The 23,748-nt window shown below is 36.4% G+C and overlaps 1 protein-coding gene across 1 annotated transcript in view; it reads left to right on the forward strand.

The window, feature by feature from the left end:
• LOC150084910 (sprouty-related, EVH1 domain-containing protein 2-like) overlaps positions 1-23,748 on the forward strand; it is a 139,290-nt gene that overhangs the window by 35,087 nt on the left and 80,455 nt on the right. The window contains exon 2 of the mRNA XM_090375636.1: positions 3,416-3,596. Coding sequence (XP_090231762.1) covers positions 3,416-3,596 — 181 coding nt within the window. The remainder of the gene's footprint in view (positions 1-3,415; positions 3,597-23,748) is intronic.

Here is a 23,748-nt window from a genome sequence, read left to right on the forward strand (position 1 = left end):
TACTTACAGAACTAGAATCTTTCCTTCATGTGTATTTTTCAAAAATTACAGTCTTCAGAAATTTGTCCAATGTCAAAAAGTATTTTCTCTCTTCTCAACCTTTAACGCATATATGATACTAAGTAATATAGAGTATCAGAGAATGAAAAAGACCTGGGGTAATTGTGCACTCAGAAAAATTCACCTGTGTAGGGTGAATTGTTCAGATGAGCTGTTAGGACAACTCATGGAGTTTTCTGAATGATATACAGGAATTTTGCCAACAGGGATAAGGAGGTGATTAGACCATTGTATAAGGCAATGATTAAGCTACATCTTGAGTACTGCATACAGGTCTGGAAATCTTATTTTAGGAAGAATATGGATCTATTGAAATGGGTGCAGAGAAGAGCAACAAAATTGAGGTGTGGGGAAAGGGGTGCACTTACCAGGAAAAGTTTCAGTTTTGCAAATTGCAGTGTATGGAGGCTAGGCACCTGTGATGAGATCTGATTGAGATATTTAAGGCTTTGAATGGATTGAGTAAGCTAAATGCTGATGGTGTCTGTAGATTTGCAGAAATTTTCCTTTGGCCAGTGGGTAGTTGATTGTTGAAACTAACTTCCATCTGGTGTTGTGGAAGTGGTAGTTTAAATAAATTAGAGTGTAAAAACTTTTCAAGGGAATGGACACCTGGTGTGGAAAGTGTTTTGTTTTGTTTCTGATGCTGTATACTTGCTTTCTTGCATCACTTGCCACTTCTAATATTAATGCCATTCATGTTTGGAGTTTTCATTTTAAAAAAATACAATGAGAACTTAGCCTATCTGCAGTCACAAAAAGGATTGTTCTTCCTCTAATTGCACAGAGCCACTTATATACTTCCCCCATATATACATTTGAAAAATCAGCCAAAAAATAATAATAATAAAGTCCACATAAGGTACATAGTGAATTAAGTCACAGCTGAAGAGATTAAAGCTGACTAAAATCTAATTCAGAAAAACCTAATTGAAAAAATTAAATTAACAGAATTAAACATGAAGTTATTCCTGGTGCATCTCAGTTGTCAACTAAAAATCCCGTCTTCTTTGAAACTAAGAAACACTGGAGTGGAGTAGAACATCTGTCATTCCCCTCTATTTTGAATTAGAAGTTTTTACCTGAAAAGTCAGGTATATTAGTTTAATACAAATAAAAGTCACTACTAAGTTATATTTCAATGAAGGCATTTAATTAATTTAAAAATTTTACACAGCTGCATTCACTTTCCATCTAGGTGACACTTTGGTCTTTTCACTGTGAGACAGATTGAGAGGCAGGGGGTGCTTGATGATTGATTTGTCCATCATGGCTAGAACTAACTTTAGATCCAGCACCATTATTCACAAACCAACCTAAATCTAATATCATTTTACACAAATAGCATTGCCTAAATAGGTGAATCCATACTCTCATCATATAACAGGTAGCTTCTGAAAAAATGTGGGCCTGCAAATGATATGTCCACACAAGCAGCCTACTCGTGCACAAAAAAAAGAAAAACTTCCAATTAAACATGTTACAAAAAGTTATATACACCTTTAACTCTAATACTGGGCCTACACAGCAAAGTAAAGATTTGAGTTATACTTCAATGAAAGCATTTAAATAATTCAAATGGTACCTGTCTTTTGTTCAGTTCCTCTTTAAACATGGGCTAATTCTCACATTGTAGATGATGCTATTATTCACAGTTCTAAATTGCTATCATTTTATAGAAATAGCATTGTATAAAAAGAGAAGCTGATATTTGTCATAACCTTTGTTATGAATTTAATTAGAAACTTTTCTTTCATAAACTTCTCAGCTTCTCACTTGGACTCTTGTACATTATTCACAGATTGGCATGCTTTTGCTAATAACAGCCAGCTCTCATGGTTGTGCCCAGTGTTAGACAAATAGCGGATTCACCTTTTTTTTGGGTAATGATATTTGTATAAAATAATGTTAACAGTTTGGATTAATGTTGTCTTTAATGAGCACAAGCTTAAACCTTGATGGCCAAAATTTGTCTGTGTCACTGGACTAGCCAAAGATTGAAATTGGGTGAGAGATGTGTCATTTTTTAAATTTAAAAAGTACAATGCTGTTAATTTTTAAATTTAATATATAATTATCCAAATTAGTTATGACTATTTGTATTGCTACCGACAAATGACACTAATTCTTTCTTGCCCCCTCCTATCCTCTTTTTTGTGATGTGGATAACTAAATCCAGTTTTGCTGGTTGCGAGTTCTACAGCCAGGAATTAATCCATTTATATACAGGTGGCCTGGTATGGTGCTCCAAGTACTGGCTGTTTTTAAACTGTGCACTTGATAATGCCATTCTTGATATTTTACATTATAATTTTAAAAAAGCTACAAATAACTTTATGTAAATTGCAAATGCCTTTAAATAAATTAAATATGTATCAGTGTACCCTCTTGAAGTAATCCCCTTGAACAGTTGTGCAGAAAAATTTTACATGGATGAACATGTGGATTTCAGTATTTTTCCACCTGTAGATTTCACTTACATAACCAGGTGCATTAGGAATCTACATTCACTGGCCAAAAACATTAAACTAATTCTTGCGATTTGAATCAGATTGAGAATGTCTAGGGTGTGATGGAAGAATGGTCGAATCTGGAGCTAGACTCCCTCTCACCTAGTGGAATCTACACCGCAACATGTACGAGCTGTAATTTGGGCAAAAGGTGGTCCTTCTAGATACTGAAGGTTTCTAATTTTTTTGGCCAATTAGTTTAGTACACTAACACTGAGAGCATACTTGCTGTATGCTCTCCTATGACGATATTTCAAATTTTGATACAGAGTGAAAGGGCAGAATCATTACAAAAGAATACTAAAATTCTTATTGGTGTCACTAATGGATATTTTATTTATTATTTTTTAGTGCTCAGTGATCTTTCCCATTGGAAATTAATATTTGTTTTTTTTCAACATGGTTTTGAAAGTTTCTCTTTAGAGTATTCACATTTAGCACACCTGGGCCTTTTTTTTTTTTGTAAGCCACTAATACTTTGTTTTATTAGAAACCACTAATATATTCTGAATGGGTTTTGATTTCTGGGTCTGTTTTTTTTTATCGAAGAAACAACATTCAGTATGTTTGATTTTTGCTTTATTTTGATGATTGTTTTATTAATTGATAGTTGTGCCTGAATCCTAAGTGTAACTCAAACGTCCAGAATTCATTTATTTTGAATATCTGAAGGCCCATGGGAACTAGATAGCTAAAAATTTCTATATTTAGTTTTACCATGACAGGTACTTTTAGGCCCTTTCCCCCATTAGTTGTTATTTATCGGTTTTTAAATTACTTTTAGTAGTAAAATTTACCTGTAATGATTCTCACACTTTCTAATTATTTGTTTTTGTTTATTATAGTGGGAATTACCTGGTTCGTGTCCGAGCCCAGGTCATGACCAGGGATGACTCGTCAGGGGGCTGGGTACCCATGGGCGGTGGTGGACTGAGTAATGTTTCAGTCCGAAAGCGGATCATTCCCAGTGATGAAGAGGCAAAGCACGAGTACCTGATATATGGCAAAAGGATAATTGATCAGTCGGTAAGCAATTTTTATTTGTCTTTTTTGTTTTGTTAACTGTGTATATAGTGTATAAAAAAACCTCTTGATTACAGATATTAAAATAATTCCTAACACAAATTTTTGAGTATTTAGTACTAACACCTGTGGATGAGTTTAGGTTTTAGGGGAGAGAAAAAATTTTTGATACTGGACTTGATTTCAACAAGTTATACTTATTAGGAATACATGAGAAGGAAGATTTGTTTCAAAGAATGGAAGTAGAAAGGTAAATGAAGAGATTCATTAAAGTTTGTAGTTCATTTAATGGATGGTTATCACACACTTTAATTGGCTTGAAGAACTTGTTAGAATTATAGATGCTGTTTAAATAAACAATTACCTGGGAAAATTTCTGTACAAAAGGTGTGCAGGAAAATATTGTGTAACATGCGGCAGGAATTTTTAAGGTGGGGAGTAGTCCTTGACCATTTCCTTTGAACAGAATTGATTATTTTCAAATAGGTTTAAGAGGCATCAATGAGTCTGAGAGGTTCCTACATCTGAGGGGCAGTCGGTACCTTTCAGATAAGAACCTCTGACTCTTTGGAACAGTATTCTAAGGTGGTAACAACTCAGTTATGTGGCAACAAATAATTAAAGGAAATGAACATTATGGGTGAATTTTATTTTTATACCAAGGAAGTTATAGAGGATGGGGGACTCACGCCAAAGAAAGTCAAATGTTAAGATTATTCCAAGTATAGAAATCTAGATATTATTTAAGGTTGAGCATAGATAAATTTTTTAATTTACCTTTTTTTTTTTTTTTTTCTTTCTTTCTTTTAATGAGATATAAGACAGGACTGAGTTTCAGAGAAAGTGAGGTTAACAAGGTTATTTCTGTGTTTAAATTTCCTCTAGAGTTTTTTGCTTTTGTTTCAGTTTCTTTTGCTCCATAATGTTCTGAATGTTGTGTTCGAAGTGAGGTAGTTGGGCAGTAAATTTTTTTTTTTTTTTTTTTTTGGATAAGACTGTTGTTACTAAAGATACCATTTATTCTTTTTCAAACTATTTCTTGCATTTTATTACTCCCCAAAAATAGTGGATGCTATACAGTGCAGTGATGTGCACATTTGTGACTTTTTTTTACATACCTGCTAGAGAATAATTTGTATTTTCATATGTTCATGCATAAACTAAACTTAAATTTTGGCATCATTTGTGGCTATTCCCTGCATCTTTTTAGATAATAATCTGTCATGAATAATTTAAAAGTAATTGCTGAATATTGCCAAAGATGTCTCAGGCTCTAAAGATCTATTTCTTTTTAACAGCAACTTTAATCAAGTTACTCATAGCATATCTGGCATAGATATGTGGAGAAACTAAGTATTACAGTTACTTTGATTTATTTACACCATATCAAATTAACTGTATAAAAATATACACACACTTACAGTATAACATATAGTTGTTCATCTATGCAGTTTTAAAATACCTGCCTCTTTTTGTATAACAGGATATATGAACTTCGTCATTTCATTAATCAGGTGTTAATGTTGACTTTTCTTTGGTTGACTGTAATATCAGTATAAACCTTTTCAGTCTTCTGTTTCTTAAACTTTTCTACCAAACAGAAAACGTTAAATCACTCCTGTTAAATGGGCAATACTGACATTTCAATCTTTTGTATAAATAGAACTATTACTTCCTAACAAGGATAAATCTATTCTTAAAGGAGTTTTGGATACCCCACTCTATAAGAGGAATGACTGAATCTCGTGGCACTTGGGTACCAGGTGCCTCCATAGCCAGGTGGGAAAGAGCAGCAGCACGTAGCACACGCTTCTTGATTAGACCGGGGTTTGAGTCCGTCACCACCAAATACGGAGGATGCGGAAAGGTCAGGGAATGACCACCGCATATCCTGGAGCAATATGGCCTTAGTTGCTAATGCTCCTAAAAACCAAATAACAAACAAACAAACAAACTTGGTTTGTTTGTTTGTTTGTTATTTATTGGGTACCAGATGGTCCAATCAATGCATGCTATCATAGAGGGTGTTCTTCCATGCCACGGTTGGTTCACCATCCTTTTGACAGCAATAATGAGCTACATTCTATCTCCACTTCTTAACACGACCAGTAAATTAAAAAAAAGTGCATAGATACATTTTTTATTATTCCATATAATTGTTACACTTTATTTGATCTTTCATGATATCAGTTGTATTTGGGCATATAATTTTGCTAAACAAAGCTAACTTTAAAGTGGAAGCAATGAATATATATCTGCTGCACAATACTATTAGGAACTATACATACATATGCCAACTGCCATGATCTTTTTCTGGTTATGTGTATCTTTACACTTTGCATTTTTTGGTTTATCAGAATTTGTTGACAGGCAGCATTTAATTCAAAACTTAATGATCAAGCACTTTGCAGCCTGCACAGAAAAGACTTACATGCCACACCCAGGCTACTGGTTGCTAACCTTACTCTGTACCAGTACCTTCAATTTATAAATTGAAGGTATTTTGAAGGTACTGCCTGATATGGTATTGTGCAGTGTGTGAACTGGCATACTGCACAATCTTCTAACGTATATTAGGATACTAAATTTTAAAAAAATAGTACATATACATTAATATCAGTGCTTTAATGACATCAGTAACTCTAGGGATACTTTATACAAGTTTTTGGTATGTGGAGATTAAAATCTGGATTAACTCCTCCCATGTGGCTGCAGCTAGTTCCGTGCTTGAATTAAGTCTTGCTCTGAGTTCCTAAACATTCTGAAGGGAAACTGTAAGTTTGGCACATTTTTCTCTTTAGACCAATATTGTACCGATTGTGCTTTGTGACATGGGGCATTATTATACTGATATGAACATGACTTCTCCCAAATAAATAAATAAATAAACCAAAAATGCAGGCAAGATTTTTATATCTCCCCTTCAACCTTCCTTAACTTATCTGCAGTTTGCATCACCTACAAAATAAAAATATTTCCCATTATTTAGTTTACTCAGATATTTAAGTTACAAGCCCTTAATTAAATAATTTGATAAAATTCCTGCAAAACCAGTCATGCACACTCACTCACTTACCATCTCTCTGCCAATAACAAACCTCATTACTTTTCACTTCACCTTTTCCATGTACCATGGAGCCATAACTAGTAAGGCCAATTAGGACATTGATTTATTAATTAAAGATATACATAGTAATCCTAAAAACTACAAGGTGTGTCAAAATTCAGGGTAAACTTATTTAACAAACCAATTATGTTCATATAGAAAAGTATGTGAACCTTCAAATGGTGCTGTTTAGCCTCGGTACACAAAAAGAAATCTTTTTTTTTTTTTTTTGTCACATTTTTGCAATACTTTTAAACATAACACATGAACAGTTTTGTTTTTAAGTTTTCTATAATAGACATGGTCTTTTAAATAGCCCCACAGAAAAAGTCTTTCGGGGTGACCGAGCAGCCTCTCCACTTGTTTGACAAAATATTACTTAGAATTTCCCACTTTGAGAGGATAAGTAAAATCTTAAGTGTTAACTACGGTGTTATCTGAAATAAAAAAAATAATAATAAAAAAAAAGAATTATACTCCTTCCCAACCATTAAGTCAGAAGAATTTACAATTCATAATTTCAACCATATTTAGCAGTCATGTGACTTGAACTATGGTCCACTCTATTGTGTGTGCTAGGGCACTCTTGCACTTCGCTTCATCAGATCTAAACTTTCCATTGGGAAGGAAGGTCCACTAATTCCTCTCAGAGCACATTCATGTCCAAACAATAACATCTGCAGAGTTTAGTTCATTTTCACCTTGGATAATTGAGTTTACAATGAACTAATGAGCAGTACCAAAAATTTTCAGACCTGTATGAAATGTAACTAAACCTAGGCATAGCCATTCAACAAGTATTCACTTGATCAGCAGTGCACTTTTGCTGTAACTTTCTGGCTGTATATCAATAACCTCTTGTTTGCTGAGAAAGCGAGGTGGTTTGCATTTCATTTTCGGGAAAAGAAAAAAAAAAATTGCGCAATGAGAAGACAGGCAAGTAAAGGGAATTTGGTAACACAACATTGTATATAGTGAGCTTTTGTTGCACAACAAATGCTGTGACAGCTTCTAATCTTTTGCTGCCCACTGATCTGGATGTTTCACCAAATTGCCTCGTAACTGGCACATGCATGTATCTTTATTCACATTGGTACCTCGAGGAACAGAATTCATAGTGGACAGTACCACAATAATCAAAATAAAATTCTAACATCACTTTTTCTTATTGAGCTGAATGAAAATTTCCAAGTAAATGATTCATGTTTTGATTGTGGGTTGTAGAGAAAATGCCCGGTTTCATCCTTATCAGTAATGGACTTTAGCTCCAATGAATTATCAGATGATGTTATAAGATTGCTGCAAATTGTTATTCATTCATTATGTTGATCATCTATAAGCATCTGATGCACTATATGCTGAGCAATCTGATACATGTTAAAATCATGTGACTGCTTCTGAAAGTTTAACAACAGTTACACATTTGTTCTTATTAGGGATAGACTGGCCCTAGCAGCTAGGTGTCAATCAGCATCAGGCCAACAGCATTTGTAGCATGCTACCACTGAAAAAAAAATTGAGAGGCCAAAATTGTTGGCAGCTGCCAAGGCCATCTGCAGTTATTCCATCCCTGGTTCATTGTCAGTGTCTACAAAAACTTTCTTTTCCATCTTTGAATCTAATGCCATCCAACCGCTTTAGAAGAAGAATCATCTATTATTGGTGCACTTTGAGTGTTTCAGAATTAGATTTCTCTAAACATTAGAAAAATTCAATGTTTGCACTCCAGAATTTACCTGTATCCGAATATGACATTTTAAAAATTTCAGAAATTATGATAAAATCAGTGCCTTTCACTCGCATGAAGCAATGAAACCTCTACATTCACTTAGATGGGAGTTGAAAACATGCATTATAACAAGAAAAAATCGAGCTGTGTTTGACTGTAACACTCTGTGGCAAGTCTGAAAAAATCTCTACTGTATCATATAAACACAATTATGTTAATTAATATATTATGACTGTTGTAATTTTTCTGACTGTAAATTTGAATTTTTTGTTGGCAAGAATGCTGTGTGGCTGTATGCAGTTTATTTTAGATATGAAACAAAAAAATAACTCTGACAGATAACATTTAGTTTGTACTGGTAATTTAGACATTTTCCACCAGTGACCTCATTAATAGAAATTTTAGTATTGGTAGTGGCAAAATGATCCCTGAGACTTGTCAATGACATTCTTTCCAGGTATGACAGCTGTGGGTTGTTACCTTTCAAGCGTACCAAATTTTGATGAAGTCCTGTTGTTTTTCAACAACTAAATCCTCTGCCTGCACCTTAACAATGGTGAGACTTTAGCAACTCTAGATATATTCCCTTGTGCATAGTCTGAAACATTGCTCCTAGTATACTGGAGGTGACCACCAAGGAGTGGTGTCCATCTCACACAGAGAAATGCCATCCCTCTCTGTCATGGCACCTCCGTAGCCAGGTGGGAAGGAGCAGCAGTGCGTAGCAGACGCTTCTTGATTAGACCGGGGTTCGAGCCCGTCACCACCAAATACGGAGGATGCGGAAAGGTCAGGGAATGACCACCACATATCCTGGAGCAATATGGCCTTAGTTGCTAATGCTCCTAAAAACCAAATAACAAACACTCTCTGTCACTAGGGAGGACTAAGTGGTAGATCTTTCCTTGTTCATTATTTTTCTTATTCCAGAAGTCAAACTTTTTAAGTCTGTAATTATGCACTTCACCTTTTGATCTCTCTCTCTTTGTGAAAAGGAGATATGCGTGTACATCTGTAGGGAGCTCCCCAGAATCCAAGGATGCTCTCATAATTATGGCTGAACATTTCCTTTTCTCTTTCGCTTCTTTAATATAATTGGATAGATTTTATCATGGATGTCTTGTTAGCTTCAATTTCTTTTCAGTTCAATTCAGCTTCTGCAGTTTCTTTTACACTTTCCTCTCAGTTATCACAAGCTATATCATTTAGCTCTAAGTTAGAATTATACTTTTGATATCCCCATCCATAAATATGTCTTTACATGTAAATGTAGATGCAAAATACTTATTCAGTTTGTCAGCTACCTGAATGGGATCATCAGTAGCCATACCATTCATATCTAGTATGCCATATGTTCCATCAGCTCATCTGTTATCTGTTTAGGTCTGAACCTTGAATATTATGTCTCAGTTGATGTAAAATAACTTGCTAGTTTCTGTGGTCACTTCCCATTTAGTATTTTTAGCTGTTGACAACAGTTGGTCCCAGAAAAGAATATAAAAATTGCAAGAGCATTGTAGTTGCCTTTTGAAAATGCAAAATTCCAAAATTCCAATATACTATGACCATTGCCACCTAATGTTCCTTTACCTGAAGGTTCTTAATGCACGAAGTTACTGCTGATTATCAGATCACTTGTTGCCTCTCTAACATGCTGTTATAGAAGTCATCCATTAAATCCAAAATGTTCAACCATGTGCAAGTGACCAATCTACAAGTTTCGGTCAGTATCTTGAAAGTTAAAATTCTCCAAGATAAGACATTTTAATTTGCTGACCTATGCTATTTCTGTATGTAGTACTTCATTATGCTCACACAGCCATTTGGCCTATAACATACTCCTAATCTAATTTTTGTTTTCTCAGTGTCACATCAGACTGATTCAGTGGTACTCTAGGAACTGTAGTTACTAGTGTAACACTGAATGATCTATTGTTACTCTGTCAATGTAATGTTGAGTGTTGCCATATAATCTGTGTACTTCTTAGCAAAAACCAACCCTCCCCTTCTGTCCTCTCCGTTTTGTACCATATATCAAATTCAGCATTCCCTTTGAGTGGCACTGTTTCTGATAATCCTTATAATGTCCACATTTGGGGGCTGGTCACTCACACACTAGCAAGGCTTTTGTGGATTTATTGGATGATTGTTTTCTACATCAGCATGTTTGGGAGGCAACTAGAGGGAGTAATACTCTTGATTTGATTATCAGTAGTGATTCTTCATGCATTAAGAAACTTCAGATAAAGGAACCAGTAGGTGGCAGTGAGCAGTGTGCTGAAGTGGGATTTACTCAAAGAGGTAACTACCATTAGGGGTAAAGGGAAGGGTTATTGCTTTCGTAAAGGCGACTACGATGGACTGAGACTGTATTTAAATTCTATACAGTGGGACCAACTGATGATGTTACCAACAGCAAATTCAAAATGGGAAGCATTCAAAGAATTCAAACATTCAAGAAGGATGTAGAGCTGCTGGAACGAGTACAGAGAAGGGCAACAAGATTAGTGAATGGAACAAAGGGGTGCTCTTACGAAGAAAGGCTTAAGTTTTGCAAATTACAGTGTCTGGAGACTAGGCACCAGCGAGGTGATCTGATAGAGGTGTATAAAGCCTTGAATGGTTTAAGCATGCTCAATGCTGATGGGATTCTTCCTCTAGCTCAGAAAAATCACCTGAGAGGGCATAAATTCAAATTGAGGAAAGACAGATGTAGGATAGACGTGCGGAAATTTGCCTTTAGCCAGCGGGTGGTTGGTTGGTGGAACAGACTTCCATCCCTTGTGGTGGAGGTTGATAGCCTAAATAAGTTTAAGGCTCAGCTGGACAGTTATTTTGAACGAACAGAGGGGTGAAGTGGAAGTGGCTTTTTTTTTTGGCTGATGCTGCATAAGCTTGCTTTCTTGCATCAAATGCCTCTACTAATGCTAATCTGTTGACTTAACCTGTACTTCGAATTCCTCAAATTTATTTTTCTATGTTCTTAACAATAGTCAAATATATGTGTGTTTGTTTAAAGCTAACACAGCCCACATATTTGCTTCACCATTGAGGATCTTCAGAAAGCCTTGTAATCCCTGTGCTCTTAAAAAAAAAAAACAGAAATTCCCCACCCCTGCAAAGTAAATAATCCAGTCACCCATTCTTGATATCATTAGTATTAGCATGTACATAACCTTTTGTGCCTTTTGATGATAACTGTTCTAATGCTTAAGTTATTTATGTTGGCATTGTGTCCTCATTCAAAATTAATACACTTAAGTACTGCATTTAAACCACTGCTGAAACTCATTAGCATCGTCAAATCTATCTTTTTAGGTGTAGTTTTATTTTAGAGGACAAGATGATACTGCAGGGAATCAGGGTCAAAAACTGTATACATTGTTCAGTGTGATGTGATTGGTGTGACTCTTCTGGATATTTCCCCTTTACATCCTACCTCAAATGCCTGAGGACCTCCAAGTAGTGTTGTTGATTGAAGGTTTGTCATGTGGGAATGAATTCTCTATGAACACTTTCTCATGTGCCCCTCCTAATTTTTTGGGACAAAAGGATAACTGCTGGATTTATGGTTATAAACTCAGAAAAGAAAAATTTTTTTTGTTTTTTGAGTTTATAACCATAAATCCATTTATAACCATACATTTGCTTAATGATTAAAATTCAGTCTATATTCTCTCATCTCATACTTAATATTGGTATTATAATAGATAAATGATATAAGGAAGCAGACTTTTCCTGTATCTGCTAAAAAAAGGTAATGGGAGGAAATGAGTCTCCTTTATTGAACTCTCAACCTCTACAAAGTGCTGCCAAAAAGTAAACTTCATGAGATCCAGCCTTCTATTACTCACCAAAATTTTGTATTTGTGTCCCTGGTTCTTCTCTCTTCTACCAGTGAAAACATCAATCCCTTGTTCATTTTGCTGATTCCCTTTAGAGCATTATATACCTCTGTCAGCCGCCCCCCCCCCCCCACACACAAAATGTATAGTTGCTAAACTTCACAGTTTTCACCTTCTTGAACTGTTCTTATTATGGACATCAGTTAGCATCTCTCCCACCAGTCTGGTTGTTTTTTTTTTGTTTTTTTTTTAAACCCTTTCTAGAAGGATTTAAAGGATGGTAACCAGATACTTCTGTCTTTTCTTCACGTGTAGCCTCTAGACCTAAACATAACATTCTAAATTTGGTCTCATCATTGTCTTATATAAACACAGTGACATCCTTTACTCTAATTGCAAAGGACCTATATATCATAGACAGGACACATTATGCCTGCTTAGTCACTTGCTTAGGTTGTGGAATATGTCTGACCGCAATGTAACCCCCCCTTAAGTAGTAGTAATAGTAGTGGCATGTGATGCAAGAAAGCAAGTGTATGAGCTTGTGCAGCATCAGCCAAAAAAAAATCACACCATTCCCTCCAAATGCCTGTCCAGTTCCTCCATAAATTTATTTAACCTATCAATTTCCACGACAGATGGAAGTTTGTTCCAGCAATTAACCATCCGCAGGCTAAAGGCAAATTTCCGCACATCTATTCTACATCTCTTTTCTTAATTTGAATTTATGCCCCCTTAGGTTAGTAATCTGAAGTGGAAGGATCCCATCAGAATTCAGCGTGCTCAACCCATTCAAGGCCTTATACACCTCAATCAGATCACCATGCAGGTGCCTAGTCTCCAGCCACTGCAATTTGCAGAACTTAAGCCTCTCTTGGTAAGAGGATCCCTTCATTCCCCTCACCAATCTTGTTGCCTTTCTCTGTACACACTCAAGCAAATCTACATCCTTCCTAAAATGAGGCCTCCAGACCTGTATGCAGTACTCAAGGCATGGCCTGACCATTGCCTTATACAGAGGGACAATCACCTCCTTTTTCCCTGCTAGCAAAATTCCTATATATCATTGACAAAACCCCATGACCTCCCCTGGCAGCCTGTCTGCATTGCTCAGAAAACTTCATATCTGACTGCACAATTACTTCCAGGCCTTTTTCATTTTCTACCACCTTAAGTGTAGTACCACACAGTTGGTACATTTCTCTGGGGTTACTTCTACCCATATGCAGTACTTTGCATTTGTCAAGGTTAAACTTCAGTTGCCACTTCTTAGCCCATCTGCCCAAATAATTATGTAGATCCTGTTGCAGTAGCACACTGCCATTACTGTCATTAACAACCCTGCCATCCTTTGTATCATCTGCAAACTTCGACACTAAGCCTGATATACCTTCATCAATATCATTGATAAATATACAGAACAACAGAGGACTGAACCCCGTGGGATTCCACTAATAACATTAGTCCACGAAGAGCAGCACCCATTAATTACCACCCTCTGTCTTCACCCACTGAACCATCCTTTTATCCATTGTAGCAACTTACCCTTAATACCTTAAGTATTTTGTCCCGAATCACTTTTAACTCCATCCTTCATAATTTGCAAATAACTCCTGCATTTCTGTTTCCTATTTGCAAAGCCTTGCATTTAGAAGCATTAAAGTTGTGGCCAGTTTTCAGGCAATCATGCAACCAATCTGTCATTTTGAAGCAAAATAGTTAATTTTGCTTCAAAATTAACTATTATCCTTCCTAATTATCCTTCCCACCTTCAAATCAAATCATTAACACACTTTAACATTCCCTCATCAATGTTATTAAAGAAGATAAGAAACAGAAGTCACTCCAACACTTATCTCTGAGGGGCACCATTTGCTACACTGGTGCACCCTGAGGAATGTACATTTATGACTGTCTTCTATCTTTTAGCTAGCTATGATCTAGTGAAGGATCTTACCAATAATCTAAATTTACTCCAGTTTATGTAATACTATTTCATGGAGAACTGTATCAAAATTTTTTTTTACTGAAGTCAAGGTAAATAATGGTAGTTGTTTCTTGCATCCAACTGCTTTATAACTTCGTCATAATAATTAACTAGATTGGTCAGACAAGATATCCCCTTATGAACTTGTATTTTGATCCATTAAGGATCATTCATATCATGATAGAATGATATCTTTATCTGCTTGACTGTCCCGTATCATATCCTTAACCATAGACTCCATGATGTTTCCCACAGATGAAGTTAAACTTCCTGCTCTATAGTTGCCCAGCATATCTTTCACACCTCTTTTGTTGATTGGGGAGATGTTAATGACTGTAATTAGACTCTGGTTGTCCCAGAGTCTAATGACAGTCTCATTAACATTCTCAACAGGAAGATGCCCACAGGTTTGGCCTTTTTTTTTTTTTCATATATAACAGGATGTGTGTCATCCTCTCCTGGAGCTTTATCTTTACATATCTTCAGTAGTTTTTTCCCATAATTTCTTCTCTGAAATAGATATGTCACTTAATTTACAGCAGCTTGACTTCTTGTCACTGATCCCTTGTGGTTTAAATGGTCTTTTAACTAATCAAACAAGTTAATGTATTGCATCATGTTAGTTTGTAGTAAATCACTGAAGTAGGTGAAATGGTATCGTTTTTGTTATATCTCATATTGTGAATGCCTTCAGAACAAGTTGCCCTGATATTGTACTACTTCGAATAAGTAGCTTGGCTCTACAAGGCTTTTTGGCCTCTCATCGGTGGGTGGGTAGGTACCCTGGTGTTACAGTACGGGACAGGACAACCCAGTTATGAAGTATAAGTCCACAATATGAGAGATGCCAGATGGTGTGCAACAGTATAGATTAAAAAGATTTTAGAGCTAAAAGTGTCTGACTACAGAAAATAATTCAATATTCAAATGAGTTAGTGCAGCGATTTCCAAACTGGGAGCCGACCGGGCTAGCCGAGTGGGTAAAGTACCTGCCCGGCAACCCAAAGGTCGCGGGTTCGATTCCCGCCTCGGGCTTGGATCAAAGTACTGCAAAAACCTTGGGAGGTGCAATATGGCCACAGAAGCCGATGCGCCAACAATTACCAAATCAAAAAAAATGCAAACTGGGAGGCGTGAACTAGTGCAAAAGGAGACACGAAAAGTTTAACAGAAATGTAATTTTCATAACATAACATATGTAAATAAAAAAATATATACATATAAATAAACTTTCATAATGTAACATTAAATTTTATAACCTATTTTTTAAAGCATTTACCGCCGCCTATCTCACTCTAACTTCGATATAAACAGAGATAAACATTTATTTGGAAAAAAAAAATTATATTTTGCCGAAATGGATTAATGAATTATGATTGTTATGATATAATGTAATATATTCGTACTATGTATTACATATACAGGGTTATTCAAATTGAAGTCTGGGGTTTCAGAATTTTTTTTTTTGGGAAAGCACGTGTGTCATAATCATTTGTAGCCATCTCGAGAGAATGCATAATATCTCAAGTTTCGTTCCCACGCTCGTGATGTTCGGTATGCTGCACGGTAACCACCAGATGGCGTTGGACGCTTACTGCCGTGCAGTCGTTCATTTGCCTGTGAAGCAGTTCTGCTCTGTTGCGACATGGCTTCGGAATGTAATGAGAAAGCTTTTACTATGTTGGAGTTTCATGTAAGTAAATCTGTTGCCGTTGTGCAATGCCACTTTCGGACAAAATTTAAGAAAGATCTGCCGACGGACAAGACAATTAAACAATGGTATACGCAGTTTAAGGAGACAGGATGTCTGTGCAAGGGAAAAAGTCCCGGTCGCTTGCCCGTATTAGATGCTAATGTGGAACGCATTAGGGAAACTTTTCTAAAGAGCCCAAGGAAATCCACTACAAGGGCAAGCAAAGAACTTCACATCCCACAAACTACAGTTTGGCGTGTTTTGAGGAAGCGATTACTAATGAAACCATATCGTCTGACTCTGTTGCAGTCTTTGAAACCAGATGATCTGTGCGCGAGGAGTAACTTCTGCACTGCACTGCAGAGCCGCATGGAACAAGATGACATGTTTGCTGACAGAGTGATTTTTTTTCTGATGAATCGACCTTCCATTTGTCGGGGAAAGTGAATAAGCAGAATGTGCGATTTTGGGGGACGTCAAATCTGCATACACATGTGGAACATGAGCGGTACTCTCCAAAAGTAAATGCCTTTTGTGCCATATCTTAAAGAAAAGTTTACGGTCCATTTTTCTTTTGTAAAAAGATTGTAACTGGGGAGATTTATCTGGATTTATTACGCTTATGGCTTCTACCCCAACCACAGGACGATAGTGCGAACTTCATCCTACAGCAAGATGGTGCCCCATGTCACTTCCATCACATAGTCCGGAATTTTTTAAACCGCCATTTACCACAGCGATGGATCGAACGTGGGAGTGCTGCAGATCAGCAGATCGAATCCTGGCCGCCTCGGTCTCCCGACCTAATGCCATGCGATTTCTTCCTGTGGGGTTTCATAAAGGATAACGTTTTTGTTCCTCCCTTACCTGCGACTATACCAGAACTGAAAGATCGGATCACCAAAACCATTGACAGCATCACTCCTGACTTACTAAGCTGTGTGTGGGAAGAATTCCTTTTCCGAGTTGATGTCTGCCGGATCACTAAAGGCTCTCATATTGAACATTTATGAGGTATGTAAAAAAACTTCATTACTATACTTGCATTCTGGAAATATTTCTTTCTTCCTATGTTTGCTCATGTGTGTACAGGAATTGTTTGAAACCCCGGACTTCATTTTGAATAACCCTGTATAGGTAGATTGCATAGTATAGCCTTAGCTGCATGGTTGAAAATATGGTTTCAGCGGTGTGCGATTGTGTTTTTTATTGTTTTTGGTGTGATTACTTACTGATAATAATCGTTAGTAATTTAGAAGTTGTATTTTTTAAGAATATAAATTTATAAATTTTAAGAATATAAATTTATAAATTTTATAAATAAATGGATAAATTTTTGACTGGTTACAAGAGAAAATCCACTAATAATGAATATACTGATGCTGATACAAGTAAAGGTAGTGGGAATACCCAGCTACCTTTACTCCTTTACAGGGAACAAGGAGGTAGAACTCCCAAGACAAGAAAATATGATTCATCCTATTTATCATTAGGATTGATAAGTGTTATTATAGATGGCTTGGAAAAACCAATGTGTTTGTTTTGTATGAAAGTTTTGGCTGCAGATAGTATGAGACCAGGCAAATTAAAATGGCACCTTAAAACTATGCATTCTGAATACGTTGGTAAGCCCATAGAAGTTTTTCAAAGAAAATTAGATAGTTTAATAAACAAAAGCAAACGTTCAAAAAAATAGTTTTTGTTCCATCAAATGCATTGCTAGCGTCGTACCAAGTTTCTTACAGAATCGCGAAATATAAAAAACCACACACAATAGGAGAAACTCTAGTTTTGCTGGAGAACTAGAAATTGCATAATTATGGATGTTTTACTTCAAGGGAGGCGCCTGGAAAATTTTACAGGTCAAGGGAGGTGTGGGCTCAAAGTTTGAAAAATGCTGAGTTAGTGCATTGCATCATGTTAGTTTGGATTGTATTAAATCACCGAAGTAGGTGAAATGGCATTGTTTTTGTTATATCTCATATTGTGAATGCCTTCACAATGAGTGAAATTGTACTACTTCGAATGCAATGCTTCACCAGTGGAGAAGACATTTCACGATGCCATTTCACCTACTTCTGTGATTACTATGAACTAACATGCTGCAATGCACTAACTTGTTCTATTAGTGAATTTTCTGTAGTTTGAGGCTCTTAGCCCTAAAACCTCTTTAATCTATACTGTTGCACATCATCTGGCATCTCTCACATTGTGGAGTTATACTTCATAACTAGGTTGTCACTTATTGTGACACCAGGGTACCTACCCACCCACCAGTGAGAGGCCAAAAAGCCTTGAAATGGTGCTGTCTGGGTTATCTGCCGAGAATAAGTAAAATTAGTCCTTTCCACTGGTGAAGCATTGGTGAAGAATTATTTGAGGTAGTACAATATCAAGGCAACCTGTTGTGAAGGCAACAATATGTGATACAACAACATCACTATGTGATATAACAAAAATGATGCCATTTCACTTACTTCGGTGATTTACTACAAACTAACATGATGCAATGCACTTGTTTGATTAGTGAACTTTCTGTAGTCTGTGGCTTTTAGCCCTAAAACCGTTTTGGTCTTTTAACCATTAAAGATTGTTACAAAGTATCTAGTCAACTCATTTGCTACTTCTGCTTGACTTTCTCTGACGTCCAGTTTGGTCAAATAAGGGGGCCTATCTGATTCACTCTTCTTTTTTGTATTCCTGCATGAAAAGAACTTTTTTTTTACTCTTTGTTAGTTGATTTCTTGCATTTAACTTTCGCTCATCTTATCCCGTCCCTCAGTGGTTTTGTTACATATACACTTATAAAACTCAGACCCCACGTGTAGACACAGCAGTTGACTTTGAACCTTTCCCTGGTTGTCTGCCAAGTCATATTCCAACACACTCATTTGCTTTGCAGTAAGACAGGTTTTCATTACCTTGTGTTTTTATAGTTTACTGGAAAAATGACAGATAAAAGAAATGAACAATGAATCAACCTCATTTTTAACAGAACTAAAGAAAATACGAAGTAGAAGTTATGAGTTGTTACATCAAGTTTATAGGGAAGATACTATGTCAAGAGTTTGCATGTTTGAATGGAATAAAAGATTTTTAGGAGGAGGAGAGAATGTGGAAGACGATGAATGATCAGGCTGTTCTGTATTCTTGAAAACTGATGAAAATGTGGACTGGATAAGGACATTGATTAGAAGTGATCATCGTTTAAGCATTCTAATGGTTGCATCAGAATTCAATATGGACAAAGAAACTGTTAGACAAATTTAACTGGAAATTTAGGCATGAGAAAAGTGTGTTCCAAGGTGCTGCCAAAAATTTTGAATGAAGATCAAAGAATGAGAAGACTTCAAACTTGTGAAGGTGTTTTGAAAAAGGTCCAGAGTTTCTTAGTACTATAATTACTTGTGGTGAAAGTTACTGTTCCAGTACAACCCAGAGACTTAAAGATCAATGTACTGGAAAACAAAACAATCCCCGAGACAAAAAAAATAAATAAAAGCAAGATATCAAAAATGAAAACTATGCTTCTTGTTTTCTTTGATATTAAAGGAATTATTATGGTTGAATATGTCCCACCAAATCAGACTGTCAGTCAAACATATTATAATGAAGTTCTGACAAGGCTGTACGTTAAAAATTCGAAGGAAGAGACTTGAATTGTTTGTTTGTTATTTGGTTTTTAGGAGCATTAGCAACTAAGACCATATTGCTCCTGGATATGCGGTGGTCATTCCCTAACCTTTCCACATCTTCTGTATTTGGTGGTGACGGGCTCGAACCCCGGTCTAATCAAGAAGCGTGTGCTATGCACTGCTGCTCCTTCCCACCTGGCTACGGAGGCGCCTCTTGAATTGTAGAAGGATGGGTGGATGCCTCGTCAAAACAGTGCTCTAGCACAGTGCACTCTCTTTCCTCCAATTTCTGGCCAAAAAACAAATCCTTGTGCGTGAACGCAGGCTCGGCATACTTAAGGGAATCCATTTTTAGTCCATTGAAGACATTCAGGAACTCCAGTTCTGTGCTTGGAAGAAATATATGGAACAGTGTGTGCAAGCCCAAGGCAATTATTTTGAAGAGGATAACTTGTATGGTGTGAAAGAATTTGTTATATTTATTTTATTGCAACAGTCCCATTATTTAATAGCCACACTTTGTAAATCAGTATCTAGCGATAATCTGTAATTGTCCCATGTTTTTCTTTAGCTCAATTAAACCCTTAACCTCTCTGGTCATCTCTCTTTTGCAATATTTCCCATAATTAACTCTTATCTGGTACATGTTTTTTTTTTTTTTTTTTTTGTTTAGTTAATAAACAAAAGAAATACCACCATATTCTTCTCTTTTGATATTGAAGCACTCCCTTTTACCACAGAAATTTCTTTGGACACTACCCATTTTGTGTGTTGTGGTCACTGTGTGCTACTGGTTCCTGCACTGTGAAATTTTGAATAGTTTGGATCTTTGGTGAAATCCAGTTGAGGATATTAGAACTCCTTATACTTTCTCTGATAGTAAGTCATCCAGATGGCTTAAAAACCTTTTCTTGAAGCAGGTTCAAGTTGCCTATAGAGATTTTGCAATATTCTGATAATTTTTTTGGTTTGTTACATACCCCAGCTATTATCCTCCCTTTAGTGCACGTTGTCTTGAACCACACAGACTCAACATCCATCTGAATTTGATCTGACTCTGGGTACAGTCTGGTCACTCTTATGGAACTCTTGATAAAAACATTACCCCTTCCCCCTTTAACCTTCCCTTTTTTTTATTTTGCCCGAACACCCTATATTCAATACAAAAGATAAAGGATGAAATTCTTCATGCTTTTATCTCTAGATGGCACTTTTCTCTATTAATCCTATTGTAACAGCATTATTTGACATAATCAAAAGCTCAAATTCCTTTAATTTATTTAAAATACTCCCGGCATTACTGTATAGACAAGTTAAACTTGGTGCCTCCGTAGCCAGGTGGGCAGGAGCAGCAGTGCATAGCACATACTTCTTGATTAGACCGGGGTTCGAGCCTGTGACCACCAAATACGGAGGATGTGGAAAGGTCAGGGAATGACCACTGCATATCCCCGGAGAAATATGGCCTTAGTTGATAATGTTCCTAAAAAACCAAATAACAAACAAACAAATTAAACTTAATGTTTTTAGCTTTTTACAACCCTTACTCGTCTCTTATAGCTGCTTAAACACATTTTTCCTTGTATTATATGACTGTTGGTAATGTATCATTAGGATATTTATTGATATTTAGCTAAATGCACCACATTCAGGCTGGTATAAGTGTATTTACAACATTAAATGAAAAAAATCCGGACTGCTTATTGATGGGTAAGTTTACTTATCTGATATTTGTAAGCAGTATTAATGACTTGGGATGTGTAGTATAGTGCACTTGCTATTTTTACTAGTTATTGGGTAGTTTGTCCTGTATTGTAACTGTGTTTGTTAAAAGGTTAGGGTACTTACTTTATATATGTAAGTGTTTTGAGAATTTTTCTGAAAGATTAGGTAACTTTGAATTTGTAGAGTGAAGTGATATGATCAGTTTCAGTCATCCCATGAATTGTAAAGATTACGAATAAACCAATGGTATATAATTGAGCAGAATAATATTATATTTTTTTTATGAAAACCACAGACACAAAAGCTATTAGAATATTAGAACCTGTAGTGACTACTGAATACGGTGCTATTTCTTGTATTCAGTCTATCATGCAAACTCCTCTGACCGTTTGGTCGTCCTGGAGTATAAACAGAAAATTTATTTATTTACTTAGTATCGTGCATGGGTTTGAGGGCTGAGAAGGTATTGTTGACGTTAGACTTCAATTTCTGAGATTGTAATTTTCAGGAAATACATGTGAGGGGAGGTTGTTCCAGAAAATGGAAGTTGGAAGAATAAATGAGAAAGAAGAAAAGTTCATTCTGTGAGAGTTTGAAGTTGTAAAGTAAAATGATGCTAAATAGTTACTAGTATATGTGTTCAGACTGGTTCGAAAGAGAGAAGGGGAATTATAGAAGCCGATTCAGAAAAACAGTTCCCATCGAAGTATCTATAGAAAAAGGCATACAGAAGAAAGAGAATGTCTATGACACAGAGAGTAGAGAGAATTTGTAAGAGACATTAACCTAACAGCCCTCTTTTGAATGAAGTCTAGAAGCTTGAGAGAGATTATGGGGACACTGTCACAAATGTGAGAACAATATTCCACGTTAGGACAGATTTGAGAATTGTATAGAATGAATAGTTCAGAAGAAAAGTACAAGGAGCAGTACGAAATTAATGCCTCCTGTTTTTTCCCTCAGAAAATTTTAATTCCTACAACTATGCCTTTACATCAATTAATCCTCAATCATTAATAAACACTTATTTTTCCACAAAGTCCTTACTCTTGCTTTGGAGGGCTTTGCAGACACTGTGCTTGAGCTGATTGTTGTCTACAAAATGGGTTCCATGGAGTGCATCCTTCAGTGGGCCGAAGAAGTGATGGTCGGAAGGTGCAAGATCCAGTCTATGAGAAGGGTGAAGAAGAACAGTGTACCCCAGTTTTGCAATGGCTTCCATCATGTGCAGACTGGTGCGGGGTCGTGCATGTCATGGAGGAGAAGAAATATTTTCGTTAAGATTTTTGTCCAGTTGAACTGGACCAGTGTGGGCTTTTTTAGGAACTAGCTGGATGTGAGAAAATTTCCAAGCAGAAGGAAAAACACCAGTGGAAAAAGAAAATGTGAAAAAGTGAGGTGGAACAGGAATAAGCTTAGGAACACAGGTTTTGAGGAACAAGTGGAGAAATACCATCAGGACCTGGAGCTTTCTTGGCATCAGGATTGTTCAAAATTCTTCTGACATCTTTTTGATAGAAGACCAGAGGAGGAATTGAGTGGAGAGTGCTGGGAATGGTAGGAGATGGTGCTATGATCATCAATACAACAGGAAGAAACTGGAAGCCAGCAGGAGTTGTGAATGTTAAAATCACAAAAAGAAAAATTACTCTTCAAAACTTAAGGTCAAGTTTCAAAGAGTTTCAAGTGATTAGTAGAAGTGGTAGAAGGTTAAAGGTAGCAGATGAATTTTACAGACTGTGGTAGAGATATTTTAAGCTAGAGGAGATTCAAATTACTAAGTCTGACGGAATATCAGAGCAGACATGCACAGGCACCACTTTTGAAGTGGGATGAATCATGCAGCAGATAATTATAACAGCTGAGATGAGCCATGGTTGAATCAACCAGTAATTGGGATTCTCTCGGAAAAAGTATGTGGGGCTTGGTAGACTAAGTGGAAATGGACATCATTAAGATTGGAACTGAGACCATGTATATTTGTGAAGTGAATAAGGAAGTATTGTGAAGGTTTAGATCTTTTCACAGATAAGTTTGTTCTACTAGTTTGACTATTCATGGTATATTTGGTAGTTAAAAAAAAAAAAAGCGAGGAGTAAACGTTGTATGAAGTAATGAAATTTTAGTTATGATGGACACATGGCAAGAATACGCCCAGCTCCTTGACATAACATGGCTTCGGCAATGCCTGCCTGCATACACACAACTCAAGACTCCCTCCAGTCACTCTCTCACAGAATAGAGGTAGCGAGATTATGCAGTAGCTGATCCAGTGGACTGTCTACCAGCCAGTCTACAAACAGCTTTTTAGAGCTGCACTCTCAAAATGTAAGGAAGATTTGATATCGCTGATGCCCATCATAGCGAGATCCGTCCCAAAAGTACTGCATAACGGAAGAAATAGGGGTTTGCCAGATCTTTGCTCTAGAGAGAAA

The sequence above is a fragment of the Mastigoproctus giganteus genome, chromosome 6 (genome assembly GCF_048544385.1).
Source record: "Mastigoproctus giganteus isolate SK-2022 chromosome 6, ASM4854438v1, whole genome shotgun sequence".
NCBI lineage: Eukaryota > Metazoa > Arthropoda > Arachnida > Uropygi > Thelyphonidae > Mastigoproctus > Mastigoproctus giganteus.